Raw genomic sequence first — 26,959 nt, 5'->3', positions numbered from 1 at the left:
TCTTTTCAATATGAAGTTGAATTTTATTCCGCTGAACACTAAATGGTGATAACGCCCTATTTCAAATCCTCTGAATATTCGTGTCCTGAACCAGTGGGAAAACATCGCTGTTGACAATAACATAGTCAGTGAGACTTTTCCAATTCCTTGCATCTTCCCTCCATGTGAATTTGTGCACATACTGTAAATTAAAGATGCCAAGAAATTATATTTTTGGTTTAATTCTTCGTCCAATCAATCAGCGTTCTTGATATCTTAATTTATAGTATAACCAAGTGAAAAACTTTCTACTCACTTGTATAGCTACTACCTGCATGTCAGGTTATATGACTGAAATGAAAGAATTGTTTTTTTAAATAATTATTTTTATATTATGCTGTATAAAAATGCTGATTTTTTAAAATTAGCATATTTTATCATTATAATCAAAAAAAGCAGGTATTATGTTATTATTATGTACTTTAAAGAAGTTTGTGGCAACTTTAATGATAGTATTGTCTTTTTTCTTTTTAATATGTTCTAGAAGTTCTGTGGAGAAATATTTTTAATAATTAGTAATGAATTACTAATTGTTTATCTGTCAGTCACATATCAGACTTTGCTGTGATTAATTGTATCAAGGAATCAGCATCAGTTTCTCAATGGATAAACATTTAGATTAGATTATATTAATTTTATTTTTGTTGCATAAATGAATTTACTTCTAAAAACTTTTAGAACTGTTCTTATTTATTATTTTATAAAAAATTATATTGTAAAAGATTTTTTCCCTTGATATAATGAATTCAGATGTGTGTATGGTTTTTGAAGTTGTTGGGCATAACCTGTTAAAGCTAATAATTCGTTCTAGTTATCAAGGCATACCACTGTCCAATGTAAAAACAATTATCCGACAGGTAAGTTGTGGCATTTTGCTCTTTTTCTTAGTTTCTCTATATATTTGTCCAATTTGTTTTATTTAACATGTAATTGAGCACAGAATACAGAGTACCCAGATGCACAAAAAATAGAAATTAAAATAAAACTGTGTAACGAATAAAACACTAGGATACAAAGCTTCTCATAAGATGAGTATTTGTTTCCTGTGAGCAGGAGAGGGGATTATATTAAAATTAAATTTTGCCTGATATTTTTCCAGGTTCTAGTAAATGTTGGGGATGGGAATGGATCATGAGAATTGACAAGGAAAAAAAAAAATTTGCTAAATTGTGAAATTGCACAGAAACCAGCTTACTATTTAACCTAGCTACACCTAACAAACATTTATGTGCATTAAAATTGCATTAGTTTTCTTTTAACATATATTATATGTTTTTTTTTATTTTATTTTATTTTATTTTTTTTTTATGCAGATGTTTTTTATTTGGTAAGGTTGCTTTTTGGATGAATATAACTGAGTGAGTAGGATGCCCCTTTTCCCTTAGGTTTAGGTCATCTTTGTAGTGCAGTCAGAAGAATAGTTAGTTCCTTTGATTGTGAACTGAATTGACTTTGAATTATCTGGATGCAAGAATTATAAGGACTCTTCAGCTGATGGTGGTGAGCTAGTTATCATTCAGAGATAAAAGTTTTTTTTTTTTTCCTTTCCTGTAAACATGGTCTCTTCTCTTCCATATGGATCATAAAAAACAAAATAATGAACAAAGAATTAACTGACAACATATACTCGCATATGGCTATAATTATCCTGACTTAGAAGAGTGACTTTGTTACCTCAGCCTAGGTTACTAACTCACTTAGTTCAGACATTAATGTTATTTATATAAATGTTAAATTTAGTGAAGATGTAATTATTTATGCACAAAATAGAGGCTTTCCTATGTGTAACATGTTTTATTTTCTCCTTATTAACATGTGAAGTATCACTGCTACTTCATAAAGTTTCTTGTTAGGTGTTTGTATTTCTTAGTTTAATTATATTTTGTAATCTTTTGCTCTTATAACTATTTTAGACTGCATTAGCTATTGTAGTTGTTGTTGCTTCATACTCTGTCACTAATAGTTTTTTTTTTTTTACTGTTGACTCTCACTGTATCCAGCACTGGCATAACAAACTCACTTGTTATAGCAAACCAAAAATTCTTGACCAAAGCCTAATAAGCATAATGCCATTATAAATGAAATTCATTATAACAAACTAACCATTATAATAAATCATCTCTGTGGTTCACCCAAGTATGCTATGACTAGGTCAAATGGATTTCTGTCCTTTGAAATGGGTGTATAAGATTATTTTCCTCGAAGGTTACAAGGTGATCATCATTCTAATAATAAATTTAGTTTAATCCTTTATCCAAGTGTAAGCAAACAAAGTTTGCACCTGAAGTATCTTCAGGACTGAGGCAACTCGTGATAAAGGTGGACTAAGCTCTCATCACTCCTTGTCTTAGTATCTCCCATAATGCAAAGCACATCTCCTTGCAGACATATATAATGTTATGCGTTAAAGGAAGGGCCACAACCCAGACCGGTTTCGACCTTTATTGAGGTCTCGTCAGTGGGAGCCATACGGAGAGGTGGTGATACTAAGGCAGAAGCAATGGAGAAGGTCATATTTACTTATACAAGTTACCAAAAGGTGGCTCATCTTATTATTCAATTACTCTGGATTTAGAGAAAGATGTTGGAAGTTTTTTCCACTTGGTTAGACTATAATAAATTTAGTTTAATCCTTTATCCAAGTGTAAGCAAACAAAGTTTGCACCTGAAGTAACTTCAGGACTGAGGCAACTCCCTTTACCATAAGTTACCTCAGTCCTGAAGATACTTCAGACACAAACTTTGTTTGCTTACACTTAGATAAAGGATTAAACTAAATTTATTATAGTCTAAGCAAGTGGGAAAAAACTTCCAACGTGATTGGAGATTACAATATGTTAAGAATAATTACTTTAATTTTCCAATGTTTTGGAAAATTGAAGTAATTTTCTTGTGCAGAGTCAAGCTACATTACATTTCAAACAATATGCCAAAATAATGATTTGATCAGCTGCTATTCTAGTAGCCTGACCTCTAGTAATAAAATACTGCATATCAAAGCAATATCCTATTTATTTATAACATGGTCGGAGAACAAATTCATATTAATACTTTTAATACAGCATTAGTAGTGGCCTAATCAATAATTTAACGTAAGTGCTTGTTATATTACGGCTAAGATCCTGGATACTACAGTCTTAATTATAATTTATAATGAACTCTTAGAACAAAAGGTTATGTGGATAGAACATGTGCCATCCATATTCTTTGGGATTTTTAAGCTATCATTATTGTAAAGATTAGGGTGGTTGGTTAAATTTTCGCAGGTCTCTTTTAAATTTGTGCTCATAACATTTTGAATGAACAAGTGTCTTTCTAGTCAGTTCTGTGTGGGATATTCAGAGCAGGATCAGAAAGGCCTGACTTTACCATAGTTATTAAATGTAATATGCTGTTTATGTTTCTTTTCTTTTCTTTTTTTTTTTTTTTTTGGATAGAATTGTGCGTCCTGTTTCTCCTATATAGGGCAAATTACAGGTGCAATGAATATGGTATACTCCAACATGGGCCAGCAGTGGAAGTGGATCCTGAGATGAGTTGAGTAAGTTCTTTAATTTTGTAAGAGGCTTAAAGGTGACATTAAGATTGTATTTCTGTAGTATTCTGTTTATTTTATCTGATATCCCTTTAATGTATGGAATGGTTACAATTTTATTGTAATCTAATTTATTTTTGTTTTAAGTGAGATCTTGTGAAGAATTTTGTTGGTAGTGTTTTGGCTGTAGCCATTTTTCAGGAAGGTATTGCTGATAACTTTTAATTCATCTTTAAGTGCTTGTTCACTGGAGCAGATCATCAGCATCCTGTTTTTTAGTGTGTTAATGGCACCTAGTTTTTGTGTTGGATGATGGTAAGAGCTTATATATATTGGCCAGTATGTGTAGGCTTACGGTAAACAGTGAAGGAAAAACTGCCAGAAAGAAGGTAAGTCATAAGTGTATCTAGAAATGGAAGTGTTCTGACTTTCAGTTTTGAATTGTATACATTTGTGTTATTTTGAAGGTGTCAAAAGTCTGGCACTCATGGGGCCAGATAATAAAAATATTGTTTGTGTATCTAAGCCAGACTTTGGATGTTAAAAGTAAAGGAATCTAGATCACATTGCTCGGAAATTTCCATATAAAAGTTAGCACTTGGGGTGGGATAACAGCAAGCTCATATCTGTGCCTTTTTTTTTTGCAGGTAAAAAAAGTATTTTGCCACACAAATTAACCGGAAGGTAGTACATGGTCAAAGAGTGCTTTGATATTGGGTGGGAATTTGTCTCATAAAAGAAGAATTGTGTCATTGATTGGAACGTTTGTGAAAAAGGTAGAGACGGCAAAACTGACTAATAAATCACTTATCAAGTATGATGTCTTTAATTTTGTTTAGAAAGTGTTATGCATTTTTTATATATGAGGGGATGAATGAAGAGAAAATACCTGCTTACTACCCCCCTTTCCCCCCAATGTTTCCATCATAAGGTGATCTATCCCAATTGTAGAGACTTGGAACAGAAGTTAAGTAATTTATTGTAATATTCAGTGAATTTCTTTTACTTATGATAGCATCATTTATATACGGTAGATTATATCACAAACCGGTAGGTACCATAACAATAGTGCAAGGTTTACTATAGGGAATTTAGGGAAAGGACCTCTTTCTCTTTCCTGTTCTGAGGATATAAATACCTAATAAGGTATTGACATTTTATTTGGTAAGTATGAATTCTTGGACTTATCTCTTACTAAGATTTAGTATAATTGTTGCGATCATCATTTCTCCCCCTTTTCCCGAGCACTTTTAGTTGCTGCTTAATTAATTCCTCCATTAGTGCATTGAGTTTTGAAGTATTAATAGTTGTCAGTCATGAACTGTTTTAAACACTGAATATCTGTGGTGAAGAGGATGTATTAGAGATCAAGTTCTGCTATAAAGGAATTTAATATTAGCAAGGGGCTCAAGCAGGAATGCCATATATCACCAGTGTTGTTTGAAATCTACTTAGGTGCAGCCTTGCAGGATTGGAAGAATGGATGTATCATAGAAGAACAAGTCCATTCTCCTCTTATAGTTAATGATCAGGTGATCCTTGCACAGGAATAAGGAGGATGTGGTATACCAGATGAGAAAACTATTGGACACACAAATATTGGAGCTTGAAAGTTTTACTGTTAAAAACTAAGTAATAACCGACTAGTTGGAGGTGACAGTATAACAGATCTTAAGTTAAAGGTGGGAACTTTGAAATCAATGGTGCCTTTAAGTATGGGGACTCCTTGATGGATAAGTCTGGCTGCTGTGAATAAGTAGGTACAGCATTTTGAACAGGGCAGGCATGAGCAGCTATTAAAACCACGAATGGTATTTTATGGAGTCATAAGTATCAAGGAAAACAAAGATGTTGTATTGGGTGATTATAGAGAGCATAAGGGACCCTGTTTAAGGCCTTGTGGAGTGCCATCCAGTGATTCAAATGCTGTGAAACATTGCAGGAATAGTTGTGCATCATGTGGAAATGATATATGAAAGGAAAAATACCAAAATTCACCAACAGGGGCATTGTAATGTATTCCATATGGAATACATATAATGTATTCATATGGAATACATTATATGTATTCCATATGAATGGAATACATATAATGCAATTCAGCAGGTGCCAGGAGGGTTTAAAAAGACATGATTTCCCCTCTCATTCTGGTTGTTAATACCATCCACGTGATGGTACTAACTTTGTGCCAACATGCTTTGCTTGTGAAGCTGTACTACCCAAACAATTGCAGTGCTGTTGCTTCACTCTGCAAATTTTGTCGCCTGAACAAACATCGAGGTTCACTTCCTCCTTGTGCTCTGCAATGAATGATTAGTCAAATCGAATTATTCCGGTTTTGTGACCACATTTTTATTAAAAAAAGACTGTTTGTTTTTTAAAACTAAACGAACCCTACAATTTTCGTTAGTCATGAGATTAAGATCTTCAGGGGTAAAGATAACTAACAGTTTAAAGCACAAACTCTAAGAAATTATGAAAAAACAAGTTCATTTATTGGTATTATGAACATCAAAAAAAGTTCTTTAAAATACCAAATAACAGATCTATGCAACCATTAATACATGTTAGCTGGAAACAATGCTATTTGATGTTGCGTTCTGTGGTTCACTTTCACTCTGTCCAAGGCCTGAACTGGGTAAAATTTTAATAAACACTGACCAAACTTGATTTAAAATCGAACCTTGATTTTTGTTGCATTGCATAGGAATTTTAATCATATTTGCTGCCTCTTTGAATTTTCTTGTGAAACAGGGCATGTTTGTTCTGTTCCAGAGTACATCATGACCAGTAGAAGCTGTGTGAAATGTCAAGCCAGACTATTTTCTCTCTTTTTTTGTACGTCCTTTTAATATTCGCTCATGCGGATTTCTCTCGATCTCCCCGTCTGGCCTACATAGCAGATGCCACAGGAACAGTGAATATTATAAACTCCTGTTTTTTTCATTGGGCGATGTGAAGGTTTCAGAGGATGAAGAGATTTTGATATTTTTTCAAGTGGAAGGAAAGTCACTTTTATGTTGTACTTGTAGAGAAATTTGGCTAATTTATCTGTTACATTTTTGCTGTAAGGAAGGGTGACTGCATTCTTGAAGTCTTGTTTATTTAAGTTTCTTGTGGGTGCTGTATTGAGAATTTTCTTAATTGTCTTAGTTTTGAAACTAAGGTTTCAAAAGAGTAGGAGCTGTGTTAAGTGTTGTATTTCTTCTTTCCACTTCTGTACTGGGGATGCTGTATGCTTTATCCCTTAAGGTTTTTATGAGGCCTATTTTTTGCTTGGGATGGTGGTGTGAGGTAGCAAGAAGGAATCTTCCTATGTTTGTTGGCTTTCTATAAATGGAGAACGATAATCTGTTTTTTCTTTCATTTATTTCTAGAAGGATGTCTAGGAAAGGAAGTTTTTTATTTTCTTCTAGTTCCAGAGTAAATTTTATGTTAGGATGTAAGTTATTAAGGTAATCTTTAAATGCAGTCAGTTCTAGTGTTGTTCCTGGCCAAATGATGAAGATATCGTCCACACATGAATGATTAGTCATTTTGAAGAAATGGGATTGTTGGGAGTTAAACTTGGCAGAGGTTGCAAACTAATCAGTTTACAAGTGAATCAAGTTGCCACTGCCATTTTGAAGCAGGTCACGAATAACGGCTTTGTTGCCTGCAGTACACACATGCCATATCAAGACAAAGGTTGTGTCTTACATAATTGCCTGTAAAATTCTATGGAAAACTCTGCATATCTATCCATTCAAGACAACCCTGAACAGCAGTTGTGCCCACAGGACTTTGAAAGTCGACTGACAGTACCCACACTTGCCAGGTATGGGCTATGCAAAACTTACATGCAATCCAACAAATTCCTTTGCATTTACCCAAAGTTACTGCCTGGTGCTGGTTTACATTGTTTATCATTGGACTATTCTTCTTGAAGGCATTTGCTACATGGAGAAGGACCTTTGTGAGACATGAAGAAGAGAGTTCATAGGATGGAATTTGAGAACAGGCAGCTGCTGACAAGTAGGTATCATGATATGATAAAGAATTTTGTTGTGCCACAGCTACAGCAGCACTTGTGCATGGATTCAGTCATTTTCATTCAGAATGGGTCCCTGCACACACAATCAGCTTGTACAGGAGGTTGTTTGAGAACATTTCATAGAAGCCAGAGTGATCAGCTGTGTGTTTCCCACGGCATGGCTGCCTCGTTCACCTGATCTGACCCTCCTTTCTCCTTCTTACACACACAGAAAAATTACATCTAGTGACATTCGGTACAACATATAATGCCACCTGATGGTGATGTTTGGAACTTTTTTCTATCTCTCATATCGCTTCTGCAAGGTACGCATTGTATTCCTGCAAAGTTTTGCTGCATTTGGATCACTGGGTGGTTCTCTGCAAGGCCTTAAACAACAATGCTTTAATATTGACCACCTTGTATATAATTCAAACTGAGGTGGAAGCTGAACAGCTTTCCATGTAAAGGAGGATGGAGGCATGTGCTTTTTTAATAATATGGATACATCCAGAAAATGAGAAAAGAATGCCAACCATTGACAATTATCAGAATAGCTGAGGGTTAAACTAGATTCTTCTTCACCTTCTAATTTCACGTACAATTGTACTTTGGTTTGCAAGCATAATTCGTTTCAGAAACTTGCTTGTAATCCAAAGCACTCGTATATCAAAGCGAATTTCCCCATAAGAAATAATGGAGACTCAGATGATTCGTTCCAAAACTCAAAAAGATTCATATGAAAATGAATAATACAAAATACATATACCTTGGTATACCTTATATATGTATACTTTTTTATATTTTTATTATTGAAATATAATATACATAAAGTAATCAAATTTATTAATTACATTACAATTGCATATTACAGTAATTTTATTGGGTAGGACGACTTTCAACGAACGCCTCAGCTGCCTTTGTCCAAACTTGCAGCCTCTCCATGCCTCACAACACAATGGATGCCACTTCTCTTAAAGTTATCAAACCATCCCCTGCTCGCCTTGAAGCCTTCTTCATTTTCTGTAGACATACTTGGCAGTTTACTTACGAGGTCGGCGTACAAGGCCTTTGCCTTCTCACAGATCAAGTTCTTGGTCACAGTATCACCTGCTAGTTGCTTCTTGTTTATCCACACCAAAAGCAACTTTTCTACATCTTCCAGAATACATGGCCGTTGCTTTGATACTCCCGTGACTCCTTTTGCTACTTCTGGCCCCCTTTGTTCTTCTTTAATACTGTGCAAATCGTTGACGTAGACTTCTTATAAAATCTTGCGATGGCAACCACTTGCATACCTTGTTCGTGCTTCCCGTTGATTTCCTTTTTAACTTCAACCGTAATCATCTCCTTCTTCTTACCGCCTTCCTTTTCAACCCTTTTCTTCATTGGGGCCATCGTCATAGTACAGTTAATAAAGAACAGTCACTACATTTGGACACAAAATAAAAAAATGCTTTATGCACACATGCGTGGTCACAACACTAGCACGAATGAGGTATGCCGACTGAGACTGAGCATGTGAGATGATTACCCACAATCCCGAGCGGCTTGTGATCATGTGATGCTCGGCAGACAAAGCATATAGGTAATACTCACATTGCAAGACCTCGCTCATTTAAAATTTATTAAAAATTTTTGCTCTTCTTGCAAAACACTCGCAGACCAAGTTACTCGCAATCCAAGGTACCACTGTATTAAGTATTATATTATTTCAATTTAAAAAAAAATAAAAAATTTGCAAACCAGGATATTACTGAGATAAATCTTAACAATTTTTACATGTAGTAAAACATTTGTACTAAACTGTTGCATTATATATATATATATAACGTGCACAATTAGTCGAAAAAAAAAAAAAACCTGCAACGAATGGAATTAGTTTGTTTATTTATATATATATATATATATATATATATATATATATATATATATTTTACAAGGGGATATCTGTATTGCATATTCCTACAGTTATTAGTATACTGTATAATCCTACATGGTTAATTGTGGAATGTATAACAATTGCATTATATTCGGTTTTAATTAATTTCTAAAAGATCACTGCAGGTTTATGAGTTCTGTATTATTGGCATAAACTATAAAGAATAGTACGAACACACGAATGGGCCAGGTTGAAACAAAAACAGAATTAATACAGTTAGAAACTAGCAATTAGAACATCCTATCTATATAACCACTACTTACTTTACTGACTTGGGCAGTAGGTATACTTACTGGATTATAATCAGTAGCTTGATCTCAAAGATAAGGGAAGAGTGATTGACACTATCAGTATGCATAAATCTTTTGTTCTGATTGGTGCCTTAATTTGCAGAGGAGGGAGGTGAGGAGAGAAGACCAACCAATGATGGACAGTTGGTATCAATAGATGCTGTTTTCTTAAGAACTGTGATAGATAATAACTGTTTTTTTTGTATATATAGATAATGATAATTTTATATTTTATTCATAATGTAAAAACTCTAAATTATTTGAAAACCACATTTTAATTTAAAAACACAAAGTACTAGAAGAATACTATATAAATTTGCTAAGTTACTTTAAATTTCCAATATAAGGTACTATGGATGTAGTATAAAATGGGTGTAATACTAAAGTGAAACTATTCTGCAGAGGGTCAGTTTCTTACAAGGAAGCTGTTTTAGGTTACTATTGAAGATGAGTTAGCCAGTCTTACATAGAAGTGTCAGGGTGTTTTTCATCCCACAAAACAAATAACCTGACCAGAAGAGCATATGCAATTTAACACACATAATATACATTGGCTGTAATCTCAGATAACCCTATCATTATTGAAGTTACCAAAAATCATAAAGTGAAAAGACTGTAGATATCCAATTACCAGTAAATGCTTAAAAGTTAATTAGAACTAATCTTATAACAGACACTAAAAAAAAAAAAAAAAAAAAAAATCATTGACGATTATTATTATTATTACAGGCCACTCCAAGGAGTTGATAGACTCATCGAGGGAGGTCTTAACATCATGTCAAGAACAACTATTCGACATTCACACAGTATCTATCATACCTTGCCTTGAACTCATTCACAGTCATGGCACCCACAACAGACTCTGGTAGCTTATTCCACTCATTCACAACTCTCCAAGTAAAAAACTTAGCTCTAACACCCTTGCTAACCACACTCTTGCCCAGCTTCTATGTATTGCCCCTAGTCCTCCCACCACCAGTCCTATTCTCAAAAATATCTTCTGAATTAATCTTATAGAAACCCTAAAGTAATTTGAATGTCTCAATCATATCACTCCTTTTCCGCCTATCAACCAATTTTTGCAACCCACAAATCTTCAACCTGTTCTCATAAGGTTCACTCCATAGTCCTGCTATTATCTTGGTCACTCGTCTCTGGATCCTCTCCACCTTCTCCCCATCGAGAAGGAACCCTGGTGCCCATATCTGGACACATTAGTCTAGTTGGGGTCTTATTAAGGCTCGATACAGAGGAACAATAACCTATTTGTCTCTGCTTGTTAAAGTATTTTTCAGCAACCAAGTGATTTGATGAGCTGATTTAGCCACTTTTGCGATGTGCCCCCTAAACTTCAACTCCCTGTCCATCAACACTCCCAAATCCCTGGCTTCGTCAATCTCCTGGAGTACAGCTCCACCAATGTGATATACTGCTGCTAATCTTTTTACCCCAAAATGCATAACCTTACACTTTGCCACATTAAATTGACATCCATTCTCCTTATCCCAGTCCTCCAAACTATCCAAATCATCCTGCAAAATTTTGACATCCTGTGCACTCGCTATTACTCTACCCAACTTTGCATCATCAGCAAACAAACGAACACTTCCTCTCAGATACTGTGGTACAAGATCTGTTCTTGTACCACAGTAGTGGTACAAGAACAGAACCCTGCAGCACACCACTAGTCACATCTTTTGGACTCTACTCCTGAATAAACCATTCTCTGATATCTCTCCATCAACCATCCTCCTATCCATCCCCATATGCTGCAGTTTACCGATTAGAATTCCATGTGGTATCCTGTCAAAGGCCTTAGCAAGGTCCAGTAGAATCACTGTAAACCCTTTATCCTTATCCAGTTCAGCCATCACTGTGTTTTATAACGTGAGCAAGTTACTGAGGCTTGATCTACCCTTCACAAAACCATGCTGTTCCCCATACAGTATCCCATTTTCATCTATCCAATGCTGTATTTTCCTCTTGACTATTTTCTCTAAGATCTTGACAACGATTCCTGATATGCTGATGACTATATTTAGTTTAGTGCTGAAAAATTGTTAAAGCAGCTAGAACTGAATAGTCACAATCAGATTGGATCTGAAAATATTAGGAAAACAGCCTTCATGAAAGAGATTGTCTGTTCATTGGCTTCCTTCGCTTAAAATGGTTTAAATGATCCTAATGTCAGGGGAAAAAAGCAAAGGCATTTAAAATGAAAGGAAATATAGTATAACTATATAAAAATTAAATGGAACAAACAGTTCTCAAATTTCAGTACAAAATATACTGTACATTTTACTTACTTACTATCCTCTTCTTTCGGGGACGGGTTGAGTCTTCTTGTTTCCACAACAAACTCCATAAGTCTCGGTTTCTTGCTGGCTGGTGAGCTGTCTATGTGTTTGTAATCCGGAGTTGACCTTTATTGATGTTATCCATTTAGTTCTTGGTCTTCCTTTTTTTCTTTTAATCTTGCATACATTTCATATTTGCATATTTTTCATTTAATCTAGCAAGGTTGAGTAGCCTTTTTGATGGCATTCTCTCAACATGTCTGTACCACTGAAGTTGTCTTCTTTTGATCTTTTCTATTAATGAGTCTGTATATTTTAGATCTTGTCGTACAGTTTCATTTGTTTTATTTTATTTGTTTTTCTGAAACATTTCATCTCGAAAGCCTCCAGTTTTCGTATCTGTGTCTTCTTGAGTGTCCAAGTTTCTGAAGCTTGTATCACAGTGGGTATCATAATTGCATTATATAATTTTATTTTTAGAGGTTTGGAGATTTTATTATTTTTCCTAGCTTATTAAATGATAACCATGCAGTCGATATGCTATGTTTAATAGTGGTCATGGTATCTAAATGTTCTGTTATTACTGTTCCTAAATAGTTGAATTGTTTTACTTATTCAATTGTTGATCCATTCAGGGAGAAGTTTACTTTTCCTTCATTTTTTTTCCAGTTATCAAGATTTTTGTTTTGTCTGTATTTATGGTCGTGCTATATTATTTAGTTTGGTTATTAGGTTCACCATCTTTTCTTTTATGTCCGCTATTATTACAATGTCATCTGCATATTTTATGTTATTAATGTTATAACCATTCGGTTGATCCCTTTCTATCCTTCCAAGGCTTGGTTTACCATATCCTCTAGGTCAGGGGTCGCCAAACTTCTTTGACCGTCGACCCCTTCAAGAGTTTCTTGACTTTTTATCGACCCCTCTATTTTACTATTACGTAATTATAATAGGACAAACAAAAAAAAAACGTTCATGTGAGTTTTTAGATTGTTTATTTTATAGTTAGTGTTTATTGTATGTATAATGGCTTAACGTCAAAGGGATACGTTTTTGTTTTTGACGTCCTTCTTAACATTACATATTTGATAGGATGGATAAATAATATGTAAAATATAAAATTTAATTTAGATAACAAAATAACAATAATACAATCTTCCTTATGTGTATATGAAAATAAGACATAAATAAAAGAGCCAGTGGGCTTCACTTCGGCGATGTAACATTATTTAAATGAAGGGGATATTAAATCCCACATTTGGCACGAAACTCTTCGATTCCGATCTTTGAGTTTCTTATTCGGCTTTGAAATAATGTGAGATTTAATATCCCCTTCACTTAAATAATGAAAATAAGACTTTTATTAACTTAGTATATAATTTACTAACGTTGCCAATGTGAAGGGTGTGCTTCGTGACTCGTGACAAGATTAGAAATGTTGAGTTCAAAATTAGTAAGTTTCAGCCTTAAATTGCCACGGAATTGTATATCTAGCTTATTTCTTTGTTTTGTTAAAATGGAATTAACATGACTGAAACCAGCCTTCAACCATGTTCGCGCTGGCTGGGTGGGAACCACCGACATCCGTTTATTGGTAAATACGTCATTTTGGCCTCCGTAACTATTTTCATGACTTTGCTCCATCTTATAGGTCCTATTCATGTCACTGTTCCCACGATTCACTATTAATTGTGTTGTCATTCAGCATGGAGGTAATCTAAGTTAACCGAATTAAATATTACCCATACAATGATATCTTATATTTTTCTATCGACCCCCCCCTAACAATGTTATATCGACTCCTGGAGGTCGATATCGACCACTTTGGCGACCACTGCTCTAAGTAGATGTATGGGGAGATGGGACATCCTCGGGCTACTACTTTACTGACGTTTATTTTACCTTTTGTTATACTGTTGAATTTAATTATCTCTTCTGTGAGACTATTAATATTTTTTTAAGAAGTCTAGGGTATCTTCATCAATTTGTTTCTGTTTTAATATTCTTAATAAAGTTACTCTGTTTAAAATCTAATATTATAATAATAGATATTTTTGTTATGTTCCCAGTATAATTCTACTAGTCTTTGTATTACGAAGATCTGATCCAATGTGGAGCGATTCTTTCTGAAGCCTGTTCTGTTCTTCACTAAGAATGATCTCATATGTGCTCTTTATTCTGTTCTGTAATTCTGTAATTTTTGTTTAGTCAGTTTTCTTTAACCTGTCTGCAGAGTTTATCAATTTCGTTTTTGAGTTGTTTGTATTTCTTCTTGTTTTCTTCTGAGGTATGTTTGTTTATTTTTGCTTTTAGTTTTCTTTTTTCTTCACATTTTTTCTGAACTTTTAGATGTTATCCATTTATTATTGGGTCTCTTATAAATTCCTAAAGTTTCCCTTGCCAAGTTAATTAATATTTCTTTTCCTGTTTTCCTATGGTTTTCGGTTTTATCTCTTTAAGTCCTATTTATTTCTTCAATTTTCCTAATGTAGTCTAATCTTATATGGTTATTCTTTAACTTTTTCATGTGGAGTTTATCAATTCTATTTCTTTTATAGTTGACTGAATTTTATCCATATTGTTGCAGAGAGGAGTTCATGGTCTGTATCAGCTCTAGGCTTTTGAGTGTTCTTACGTTTTTGATTGAGGTTTTTCATTTATTTCTTAGGATATACCTGCCTGGTTAGCCGAGTGGATAGCATATCCACTTTCCAGCCAAAAGGCTGTGGGTTCGAATCCCGCTGTGGGCATGGACGTTTGTGATTGTCTGTGGAAATGCCAGTGGTGGTCGGCGGTAGATGGTGTTGGTGTAGTTGCGGTTAGTTGGTGATTGAATGGTGGAGACTAAGGTGTAGAGCAGGTACCCTCCCTATATGAGTCATTGGACTCCCTGGAGGTGTCAAATAATAATAATACAATTTCATATTTCTCTATCTGGTGAGGTCTAGGTGTATTTAAAACGAGGTCTATGGTAAAACGTTTGAGATGACAAGGTTGCTTTCTTTGCAGAAATTGAGCATAGTTTCTTTCCTTTCATTTTCGGTTCCAGTTCTTAATTTCCCCATTACATCTTTTAGCTCTTCTCTGAAAGTTCCGATCTTAGTGTTGAAATCTCAGATTACGAGTAAGATGTCTCTGGAGTTAGTATTATCTATTTCTTTTTAGAGATTGTTATAAAATAGTTCGATGTCTTCTTCATTGTGACTTGCGTCTGGTGCATAAATCTGAATGACCTTTATGTGTTCTTTTTTCTTTGGCTTTTAGTCTAATTCCTGTTATTCTGGATGAGATAGGCTTAATATCTGTCAAACTTGCAGTAAGATTTTGTTTTATTAGAATTTCAACTCCTCTATGTACATTGTCTCTTCTTCCTGAATAGAATAATTTGCCCTTCGGTATGTTTAGGTATCCTTCTGCTGTTCAGTGAGTTTCTGCGATTCCAAAAATATCCCACTTTATCCTTTTCAGGTTCTCTTGTAGAATTTGGAGTTTTCCTGCTTTGTATAGTGATCTGATATTTACAGTAGCTATATACTTATCACATTTTGCTGACCACATAGAAGATTTCTCACCAACACTATGTGAGGCTCGTGTTGGCGCATCAGCTACCCCCTACGTGGCTTGCTATTCCTCTGCCACAACCTTTGGTCCACGGCTCCTTATTCTTTATTGAGAGCAACCCGTTGGGGCTTCCCTCATCTGCCACCCAAGGGACGCACCTGATAGGAGTCTGGTCTCCTCCAAGATACTGTGCATACTGTATATAAATACTGATAAATAGTTAAAATGGCACTGCAGTTGTAATTGATTTTGGGTTCATCAAAAACAGATCAGACTTGGAATGTATGCAGGTGACGGTATGCATCATCTATTTATACCACAAATATTGGTAAAGTGAATTTGGAAATTGCTAGGCTTTTTTTTTTTTTGTGTGTGTGTGTGTGTATGTCTCTCTCTCTCTCTCTCTCTCTCTCTCTATATATATATATATATATATAATATTCATTCAAGCTTGAATTGTTTTCTCAGCTTTAAGTAAAAGGCTGGTTATATTCCACTAATTCAAGCCCTACTCAAGGGCCTATGAATTGCAGAAATACCTTCTGATTCTGAATATGAATGCTGTGCTGTACAAAGCAGCCTTTTGCAACTGCCCGGTTTTCCATCTTAACTCGAGTGCTTCTAGATGTTTTTTCAGTGTTTTGGGGATGGTGTCTAAAGCACCTATTATTTTATGGGAAGAACTTTCATTTTCTTTTGCCAAATTCTTTCAACTTGCAACTCTTGTGATACTCTGTAATTTTTTTTTTTTCAATTTCTTTTTTGCCAATTTGGCTATCTCCTGGTACTGATATTTCGATAAATTGAACACCCTTGTTTTCACTTTTTTCAACCACTGTTATATTGGTTGTGTTACATTCAAAGCTTTTGTCAGTCTGGATTTTGAAATCCCAGAGTATTTTAGCTTTTTCATTTTCAATTACCTTTTGGTCAATTTTATGCTTCCAGTAGTCTTCAGATACTTTAAACTCGTACTTTTTACATAAAGGCCAGTGAATTATCTTAGCTACATTATCATGCCTTTTACAGTATTCAATTTGTGCGATTTTATGCACCCACTTATAATGTGGTCTACTGTTTCTTGTCATGTTAATATTTCAAAGATTGAAGAGAAAGAGCAGGGGCACACTGTGGAAGAGAGGGATAGTTATTGACATGTTGTCTATTCTGAGAGCATCCTGTCTTCATGCCATAAGGTGGCCTCATCAGGGACTCTTGCACACTATTTCTTAGCCTCCATCTAAGCATGATCTGCCAGCATAGATATCAATGCAGCAACATTACATGCCAGCTAATCAGGAAGTCTTCTAGATGCATTGCCATCTAGTTTGGTCTCATATATTATCTAGCAATCAGCCTGTGGAATTCCTTTACTGCTGTGTCCTCAAAGATGGCTCTGCAACTCCACAGTATGTTTGTCATGCTGGAAGATGTATTTTGACCCAAATGGTTTTTACTTGGTGATCTGTTTGCTATTTATACATGCACATGTATAATAACATGCATAGATTCATAAAACTTATTTTCAGAATGTGCAGTATACATGCTGTGAAATTTACATAATTCATATAGTAAAACAGAAGACTTACTGCATGTAGTTAGTAGCAGTTGTCTGTTTCCAGTAAACCTGCACATCTTGTTACTCTACTAAAATAGGAGTTTTAGTAGTTAATTCTTAAAATGGAATTTAACAACACTTTAATTCAATAAAAGCATAAAGCTTAAACTTGTTTTTTCTGCACAGTAATACAGAGAAAAGAAAGAAAAAATTTTCACTTGAGTTTCATATTCAAAATTTTTTAATGCAATACTGTAAAAGAGCCATTACTTATGACTTGATATTTTATGTTTGTCATAAAAGGAATTGTAAACATTTTAGCCAGTTTACTATATAAACCATGACCTTATCTCTGTTTTTCTTAATATAACAGTGTTAACTTAGAGGTGAGATGAATTTCATCACCTGGTGTGAGACTGCTATCCCACTTATTTGGAGGCCTGAAGTGGCTTGAAAGAATTCCATGTTTGCTATAGCAGGGTTTCTGGACTATGTAAAAAATATAAGCTTCATAAATATGAAAAAATCAACCTACCCATGGTACACATGTATGCTATAGGATTACAAATAAACCTTTTGTGGGTGGGAGCCACATAAAAAGCTAGTGTCAGCCAGGTGTCCTTAATTTGGACAGAAGTAAAAAATATAAAAAGTCCTCACTTTATGCTGCATATGTATTTATGCAGGCCACATTCAATAAATACTGTTTTCAACATGTATGTGAACACCCCCCCCCCCCCAAAAAAAAAAAAAAAAAAAAAAAAACTGAAATTCCATGAAAATCCATATTTTTGCCCAAATAGCCATAGATGTTTTCTAAGTATGCCTGAACACTTTATGCAACCATCTACAATTAACAGAAAAATATTTAAACGTGTTTAAAAGATTTTAATTTTATTTTACAATGTAATATAACAGTGTTAACTTAGACTGATGCTTAGAAAATACTGTATCAAAATTTTATTACATAGTTACGAACAAGGCATGAAGCAGGGGATTCAGCATGGGGGGGGGTCTCTCTGAGGCTGAAGAAGATGCTGGGTTGGCTGTCAAGACTTCCAGTTCGATCTTCTTCTGTTTGATGCCTATATAGGTGTGCTGACTTCTTCCAGATTAATGCCATCTCATCAGCATTGAAAACCTGTTCAGGTTTATATTCCTTCTCCTCAAAGAGCTTCTTGAGTGCAGTGGGTAGGCCTTAGCAGCTTTGTGATCAACTAAACCAGACTCATCTGGAATCTTTACATTATGGAGTATATAATGCTTCTTGAATTTCTGGAACCAGCCTTGCTGACTAGGAAAGTGGTTTATCTGTAAAGTGGTTTGCTGCTCGTTCCAAGTCATCACTTTCTTGGTCTCCATCATTAGATGCACTTAGTTTAGAACACATGGGTGCACAGTAATATTTTAAGCACAAGTAGCCTGATGCTCATTGAAAGACTGAAGACACACAATTTCACAACTACCAATGAAAACATGAATATTGAGACCTGATTGTATACAACTGTTGTTGGTTTTGCTTTGGAGTGAAACAGCAAAGTTACAAGTGCAACAGTAAAAATTCTATTCTGTTTAACATTATTTCTGTGGTTAGGGTTCTATTGCCATGGCATCTCTTCCAAGTAAATGGACATCTTTGACCATTGAAAGGAAATTAGAAATTTTAAAGGGAGTAGAGACAGGAAAGCTATCAAAGTCTGGAATGGCAGAAAAGTATAGTAGCATCCCCAAAAGTAGTCCTTTGACAATAATCAAATACAGTGCCAAAATTAAATGTGATGTAGTGTCTAAGAAGAAATAAATTATAAAGTATCCAGTAATTACTTGAATGTGTTACTGACTTGGATGAAGTTTGCCCAAGTCAAGAGTGAGCCTGTGGTAGCCAAGAAATGCTGCAGCTATCATATAAGAAAACAGCTATTCTAATAAATTCAAAACCCCCTCCTAGAAACATCTCTAATGCCCAAGTAAAAGCTGTGATGGATATTCATAAAAAATGACGTTTAGTATTAAAAGCGTTTAGTATTATAAAGGAAATACTCCTGAGACAGTAACCTAGTTCTGGATTCAAACATGTACATAAACAAAATGGTGGATCTACTTAGTGATGTCAGTACTTATAGACAATTAGATAATGACCTCACATGGAATGTTCATAACAGTTAATTTAAGAAAGGATCTTTGTAACTAGCCATAAGAGAGCAAAGAACAAATCGCTTTGGACTATTCAGTCATCTCGCATATTTATAGTGTTCGTGATCTTCACCTCATTTTTTAGATGTTCTTATCTTAGTGGTGAACCATAGCAAACTTTTTTATTTGAAGTCTATAGAAAAAAAAGTTCAAAACTGGAAGATTGTGTTCTACATCATATCTTGTCCAAAAACGAGGCATCATTAAAACACTCAAAGATAGAGCATATACAATATCTAGTGGTAACAACAAAAGGCAACTATTGTTGCCTTTTGTCATTATCACTAATAAAAAATGTATCTCAGAGAGGTACCTCTAAGGTGCTGTTTCTTTGTAACATTATGATGTTACAAAGAAACCTAATTTCATAAAGTTAAAAAGTGTAATGAAAGTTTGACTCAAAGGATGTGTATAAATACACTGAATTTGGCCTATTCTATAAGCTGATTCCAAACAGAACACTTGTGGATTTTTTTGGGGGGGGGCACCTATAGCAGGGAGGGTAGGAAAAATTACTATTTTGCTAACTGCAAAACAGTAAATAGCATGATGGGCATGCATAAGCTCACGAAACTATTAGCTAGTATGAAAAACCCAGATGCTTAAACAGCATTAAAACATTGCTGACCAAGTATGAGACAAATGTGAAATCTTGGATAACAGCAGGCCTTGATGAAACATTAAAAAGCATTGTTGTTAGTTAGTTTGGCTGCAGAAAACTCAATTTTCTTGCTACATAGGCATTGATAAATATATGGAGCTGTCAGAGTGCCACAAAACAGATTATTGAAAGCATTCTCACTAGTTAAAGAAATGCAAACTAAAGTTCCGATGATAATTGTGTACGAGACCCAGACAGTGAGATGATCATAAAGGGGCAGAAAATTTGTCTCCTTGTAGATAGTTACACTGTTTATATCAGATGAGATATGGGTGTTGGAAGTTTTTTCACTTGGTTACACTATAAATTAAAGATACTAAGAAATTATGTACTTGGTTTAATCCTTTATCGAAGTGTAGGCAAACAAGTTTGCACCTGAACTATTTTCAGTACTGGAACAACTCGTATACAGAAGCTTATAACTTCACATTACTTGCCTTAGTATCCCATAATGCAAAGCATATATCCTTACAGGTATGTATAATGCTATACATTAGGTAAGGATCACTACAAAGAATGGTTTCTACCTTTATTGAGGTCTCATCAGTCGGAGCCAGAGTTCCCCCCCCCCTCCTGAAAATAGTTCAGGTACAAACTTGTTTGCCTACACTTGGATAAAAGATTAAACCAAGTATATAATTTCTTGGTATCTTTAATTTAAGATATGGGTGGTCTTTGCTCACTGAAGCTTGCTTCCCCCCCCCCCCTCCCAACATCTGTAATGCAGTCTATGGACCAGGGAATAATTCAAGACATATTAGACAAAATGCTTCTGAACCATATCTGAAATATGAACATTTCATGAGAATACAGCATTAATGTTCTTGGTGTTGTCTTCATGTGTGTGTGGCTTTGGATGAAATTATGGATAACATTGCTAATTGTTTCAGACATCCAGGCTTTATAGTCTGAGTAAGTCAGCCTGTGGAAGCTAAGATTACAGATAAAAGATCATTGGGAAACAGCATGCCTTGATGAAACATTTAAAAAACATTGTTGGTTAGTTTGTCTGCAGAAAACACAATTTTCTGAATACATAGACATTTGTTGTATACAGAAAACCAACCCATACAGGTAGATACATTCATTAGCAATCACACGCTCCCCCTCACAACAGTATGGGATTATAAAAACCCTATATAACAGGGCTAAATTAATCTCTGCTTAGACAATAATGCCTAACTACTGAACTTAACCATATCCTTAACACCTTCTTAGCCACTAGCTACAACCTCCCAAAAATCCAGAAAATATTGAAACCAGTTACCCCCCCCCCCCCTTTCATAACAGAGATTACACTAAATCAATCACAATTCCTTATATCCGGGGCACGTCTGAAAAGCTAACAAAAATCCTAAAAAAAATATATGACATGACTACCTGTTACAAACCATATAACAAATTGGTATCTCTTATCTTCTTCACCAAAGACTAGCCACTTCCCCTAGACCTGCCTGAAGTAAACCAGGTCCCTTGCAGTTGTAAACTGTCCTACTAGGGCCAAGCAGGACAGCTAATATCAGGATATCCGAACACAAAGACTACATCTGGTTTCACCAATACAGCCACTCAGGACTTGCTGACCATGCACTAAATACCCACCACAGAATATGCTGTAAGAAAGCCACTTTACTACACCACAGCAATGTAACTATGAAAGATTATTCCTGGAATCAGCCTCAACTCTAAAAAACTTCCCAAACCTCACCAAATTTGGGTGCATGAGACTGCCCCAAATTTGAGAAGCTGGCATCCTAAGAACATCAGCCCAGTAGCCAAGACAACTCAATTTAGCCCACTAGGGGGCACCTTTAGGACCAACTTCAGTTGCTTTCTTCAGCCTTATTTGTTTGTTGTTAAAGCCCGCATGCACATATCGTAGTTTTGTGATCCCAGAAGATGGCAGTGTAGCATTACTGAAATATAGGAAGGTATTGATTAAAGTTTTTTAATTAATATTTTAGTATACGTTGTCATTTCCTGAAAACTTTTAAAGCCAAGTATAACCAACTTATAAGTTTACTACAAGAAAAACTAAAGTTCAGATGATGATGCCAGTTCAGAATCTTCTCTGCAGACTCAAAGATGGTTACAGTTGCTAACATATTGCTAAAATTCTTTGAACATGTATAAGATGGTGCTGAATATTATTTAAAAATGATTATGAATATTGAAAGTTGTATTTTTAAAGTTGCTCCCTTAAATTGTTGACTTATCACTGATTATCATTATAAATTTCCTGATATGTACCTAGGCTAGCCATAAATACTGTTACAACTTGGAAGAGTTGTGATTGTTAGTTGAATATCATTAAAAAGGAGGATAGAGAGTCCTTTTTTAGGACTTCCAGGGTATTTTGCCAGCCTGCTGGCTGAGTAGTTAGCGTATCTGATCTCTAGCCAAAAGGCTGTGAGTTCGAATCCCACCTTGGGCATGGATGTTTGTGAAATACCAATGGTGGTAGTGGTCAGCGGTAGATGCCGTTGGTGTAGTTGCAGTCAGTTGGTGGATTGAGCGGCGGAGGCAGAGGTGTGGAACAGGCCCCTCCCTCGATGAGTCTTTAGACTCCCTGGAGCTATCTAATAACAATAATAACAACTTGAACAACACATAAACCTTTAATCTTTTAGTAAATCATTTAGATGTGCTTTCAGCACATATATCCTCATATAATATATAAATGTCCCCCGTTTGCCTTCATGCATGTCCAAAGTCTGTGAGGCCGCGTATCGATGACGGCACACACATCATTCAGCAGAAATGCTGCCACTGCTCACTCCAAATTCACCTTCAAGCTGGGTGTGCCGTTTCTTGCAGGCTACTCTCAAGCTCCAACCACAATTTGAAGTCCAATGGATTCAGATCGGGACTTCCAGACAACAGCCAATCAGATGGTGATATGTGGTCGTACACATTTTCCTTCAACCACAGTTGGAAGGTCCACTGCCTGCTGTGAAACAAGATGTTCAGGAGCTGTACCATTGGTTCCAGCATGGTGTCTTGATTCACTTTGGCAGAGGTTTTGACCCCTCGTAGAAATGCAACTTGGATACCTCCTGATACATCACCTCACCAAACTATCACTGACTTCTCTGAAACCTGGGTGCCATGGCATGTCTTGTGTGACCACTGAGGCACATACCCAATTGTTTGGATGGTTAAACGACTGGTCAGTGGTGAAATCTTCTCATCTGTGAAGATATCTCTGTGTCTGTTGGTCGCATACTGCCAGAGAAGTGCCTTTTTGATTTTATCACCCTCTGTCACATAAGTTGTGGTGTTAGGAAGTGTCCAGTAGAATGATGGCTCTCTATCCCCTGGGTCATCAGTTAGTACATGTGACGTCATTCTCTGTGAAATGTTCATCTCTTGTAACATCACCTTCTGCGTTCTCACGGGATTTTGGTGGAGCTGCACTTTCACAGCTCTTACAAGCCATTGCATCCTAATGCAACATTTTTGACCAGTTCTGTGGCAATCAGATAAATCTTCTGTATTGTTATAATGGTTAATAGTTCAATATACAAACATCCTACTGATCCCAAGCGTTTTTAGCATTTTTGAAAATAACAGGTGGCTGCATTCCAACCTTGTGAATGGCTATTGCAACTACAAAGCTATACAACTTTCTTTACTGATAAACACACGAATGTTGGCTGCACACAGCACCACTAATGGAACTGGGCTAGTGTAATTCTATGGGCAACGCAGAGGTATGTGGAAGTTGTAACAGTATTTATGGCAAGAATGTGTACCATCCAAGGACATAAGGATACTATGAGTAAGTTTACATTATTACTAATCTATCAAACAGTCTTCCTCCAAATTAGTCTATATAATGGAAATCACTGATTAATTACTTGCAAAATATATGAAAATTTCCTCTCTTCACTTTAGATTTAACTGCATGTTTAATATATATCATGTATGTAGTGAGTGTTTCTTACAACTTAAGAATTTTTTCCTTTTTTTTTTTTTTTTATATTTCATAGTATAACTATGCTACAAGCATTTTGTTTGCTTGTAGAAATTAAGATGAATTTTTTTTTTTATTAGATTTTATACCAAGTAGAAGTTTTTTCTTTTTTCTATATAGAAAAGAAAAAGAAATTCCTTACAGCTTTAAGCTTTATTTTTCATTAATTACCAGATTTCAATCTATAATTTTCAATTATTTTAAGAACTGGCACTACTAAAACATTTTTGTTACTGTTAAGTGATCATATGTGCATATTTACTGGAGGTAGACAGCTGTGAGTGAGTGTGTGTAGAGAATATATATTTTTTTCTTTTATGCATGCAAGCAAGCTTATCAAATTGCACCCTTAGTAAATTGCTCCCTCCATTCTGTGTATTTCAAAAGAAAACATTGAAACTAAAAACTCCAAATCTAGCTTGCATACAGATTTGTATCCCAGGATACCTCATATGCAATTTAACCTCTTAAATTAACCTATTTAACTCATCTAATCCATTAAGAGATTGAGTTTTCAAACACCTTATAACATTGGCTGCCAGTGAAAATTTTAAGTGTGTGTGTGTGGGGGGGGGGTGTGCTGCATATACAAAAAAAAAATTTTTTTTTCTTCTAACCAGTAACTAATTTATTAATAAATAAATTTACATATTAAAAAATTGCTTTATTAAAAATATTTCACCCTCACCACGAGCAAACACCAATAATAAAAGTTTCATATCTCACAGAAATAATGCGCGCAAGCATACGATACACTGCTCAACTGAGCAGTGTCGGAATGACTTGTAACGTGCAATCACAAGCGCAAACGAATATCGGCGAGTCTGGCTACATTTGGCCAAACCACGATAATTCTTACACTGTGTTAGAATGCAGTGTATTTGTTGCATGTAACGATAATTGAAAAAATATAATTCTTTTCGTATTTTGAACAGTGACACTCGTCATAATTCAGCCTTTTATCTATAATAAATAAATAATTATATGTTATTTTAACAGAATAGAATAAGATTTGAAAAAAAATAGTTCACCCTCACTACGAACATGCACCAATAATAAAAGTTTCATATCTCACAGAAATAACACACTCAAGCATACAATACACTGTCCAACCGAGCAGTGTCGGAATGACTTGTAATGTGCAATCACAAGCACAAACGAATATCGGCGAGTCTGACTGTGATTGGTTGAATGTGATAATATCGATACCGCGTTAGATCGCAGTGTATTGTTTTGTAATCTAAAGCGTTAATCGAACAATTCCAATTATTAACTATTCAATCACTGTTGAAACATATGCTGTAACCATATGTTTCATTTCATTGTATAGAAATGCAATACAATATGTTCCACATGTTGTATTGCATTTCTATAATGTTGTAAGCATTGTTATTATTTATAAACACATACAAATTAAAATTTTCATTTTTTCCTTGGGGGTGCTGCAGTGTCGCAGTGCTTATGTACAGGCCACCACTGCCTTTTAACCAAACTTCCTGCTGATGTCTGTAAAAATATAAAAATCTTTAATTTGTAAAATAGCACAAACATATACATCAAATCAACTACTCAACTACAAATGTAGTAATACCTACACTGAGTACTTTATTAGGAACAGCATTTAATAACAAGTAGGGACACCCCCTTTCTTTATCTTAAGAACGACCTATATTCTCTTTGACATTGATTCAACAAATATCTAAAACTGCATATGTATTTCAAAGATGTCACACTAACAGTAGACATGGGGTCCTATCCAATATGGGTGGGATAATTATGAGAAGGTGTTTTTATCCCTCCCCACTTGCTTTGAAGCTGGTGTATTACTATGTAAATTGCATATATTCTTCTGGCCGGTTTGTCTGTTTTGCATAAAAACAAACTGGCACCTCGATATCAGACCAGCTAACTCGCTTTCAGTTGAAAAACCTAAGTTAGATTCTGATAGAATTCTAACCCATTTAGGATGTATTTTCAGCTGGAGGACATCATAAATCCTGACTGGGCTATGGAGCCACTCGCTGTAGTTGCAACAAGGTCATTTGTTTCAAGTACATAATACAGTCATTAAAAAAGTTTTACTTTTTATAGCTACTTTTTTTTTTTTTAACTTTATAAACTCCTTTTCCCACAGTCAATATTTCTAATTCATTATTTGTACCATTCAGAAAAAAATAAAGCCATGATATGAAAGTTGCAGACTTCTTTGAAATCTTTCTTTCTCTTTACTTCATTGTAACAGTGTCAAAAGCAATTTATCTTCTAATAATGAACAATTCTAAGATCACAAGACAAGGAATAGTTTCTTTTTTAATCTTTCCTACTTAACCTGTACTGAAACTATTCAGATAATTTTTATCTATTCTCTCTAAAGTGGGGAGGATGAAAGAAAGTTTGCTTTACTTGAATTGGTTGTTTTAGGTTTACAGCCAAAGCAAAGTTACAAGGCCTTAATACACTGCTTTTTCTCATTATCTTGCTAGCTTTCTTCTCTGTTCTCTCCTTTCCCCCTTGTAATAACAAAATATCAGTAAAATATGAAATGAAATAGCCGAGTGGTTAGCGTATCCGCTCTTCAGCCAAAAGGCTGCGGGTTCAAATCCCGCTCTGGACATGGATGTTTGTGATTGTCTGTGAAAATGCTAATGATGGTGGTTGGCGGTAGATGATGAAGGAAGATGCGGTTGATGGAGTGGTGGAGATGGAGAGTTGTAAAGTAGGTACCCTCCCTCGATGAGTCTTTGGACTCCCTGGAAATGTTAAGTAATAATAATATCAATCTGTTTATGAAAACTTTAATTTTGCAGAGTTTGTTCATGTTTTAGCTATAAATTACACAGTTTTAATGAATTCGGTTTGTACTGCAGTAATGATACACATTATGCTTCTTTT

The 26,959-nt window shown here is 35.1% G+C and overlaps 1 protein-coding gene across 2 annotated transcripts in view; it reads left to right on the top strand.

The window, feature by feature from the left end:
* LOC150095409 (SRSF protein kinase 3-like) overlaps positions 1-26,959 on the top strand; it is a 429,406-nt gene that overhangs the window by 137,043 nt on the left and 265,404 nt on the right. For both annotated transcript variants that reach the window (XM_090410594.1, XM_090410593.1), the window contains exon 7: positions 790-896. In XM_090410594.1, coding sequence (XP_090266720.1) covers positions 790-896 — 107 coding nt within the window. The remainder of the gene's footprint in view (positions 1-789; positions 897-26,959) is intronic.

The sequence above is a fragment of the Typopeltis vanoorti genome, chromosome 20, assembly GCF_054136105.1.
Source record: "Typopeltis vanoorti isolate ZY-2024b chromosome 20, IOZ_Tvanoo_1.0, whole genome shotgun sequence".
Lineage (NCBI taxonomy): Eukaryota > Metazoa > Arthropoda > Arachnida > Uropygi > Thelyphonidae > Typopeltis > Typopeltis vanoorti.
This window is presented reverse-complemented; position numbering and strand designations above follow the sequence as displayed.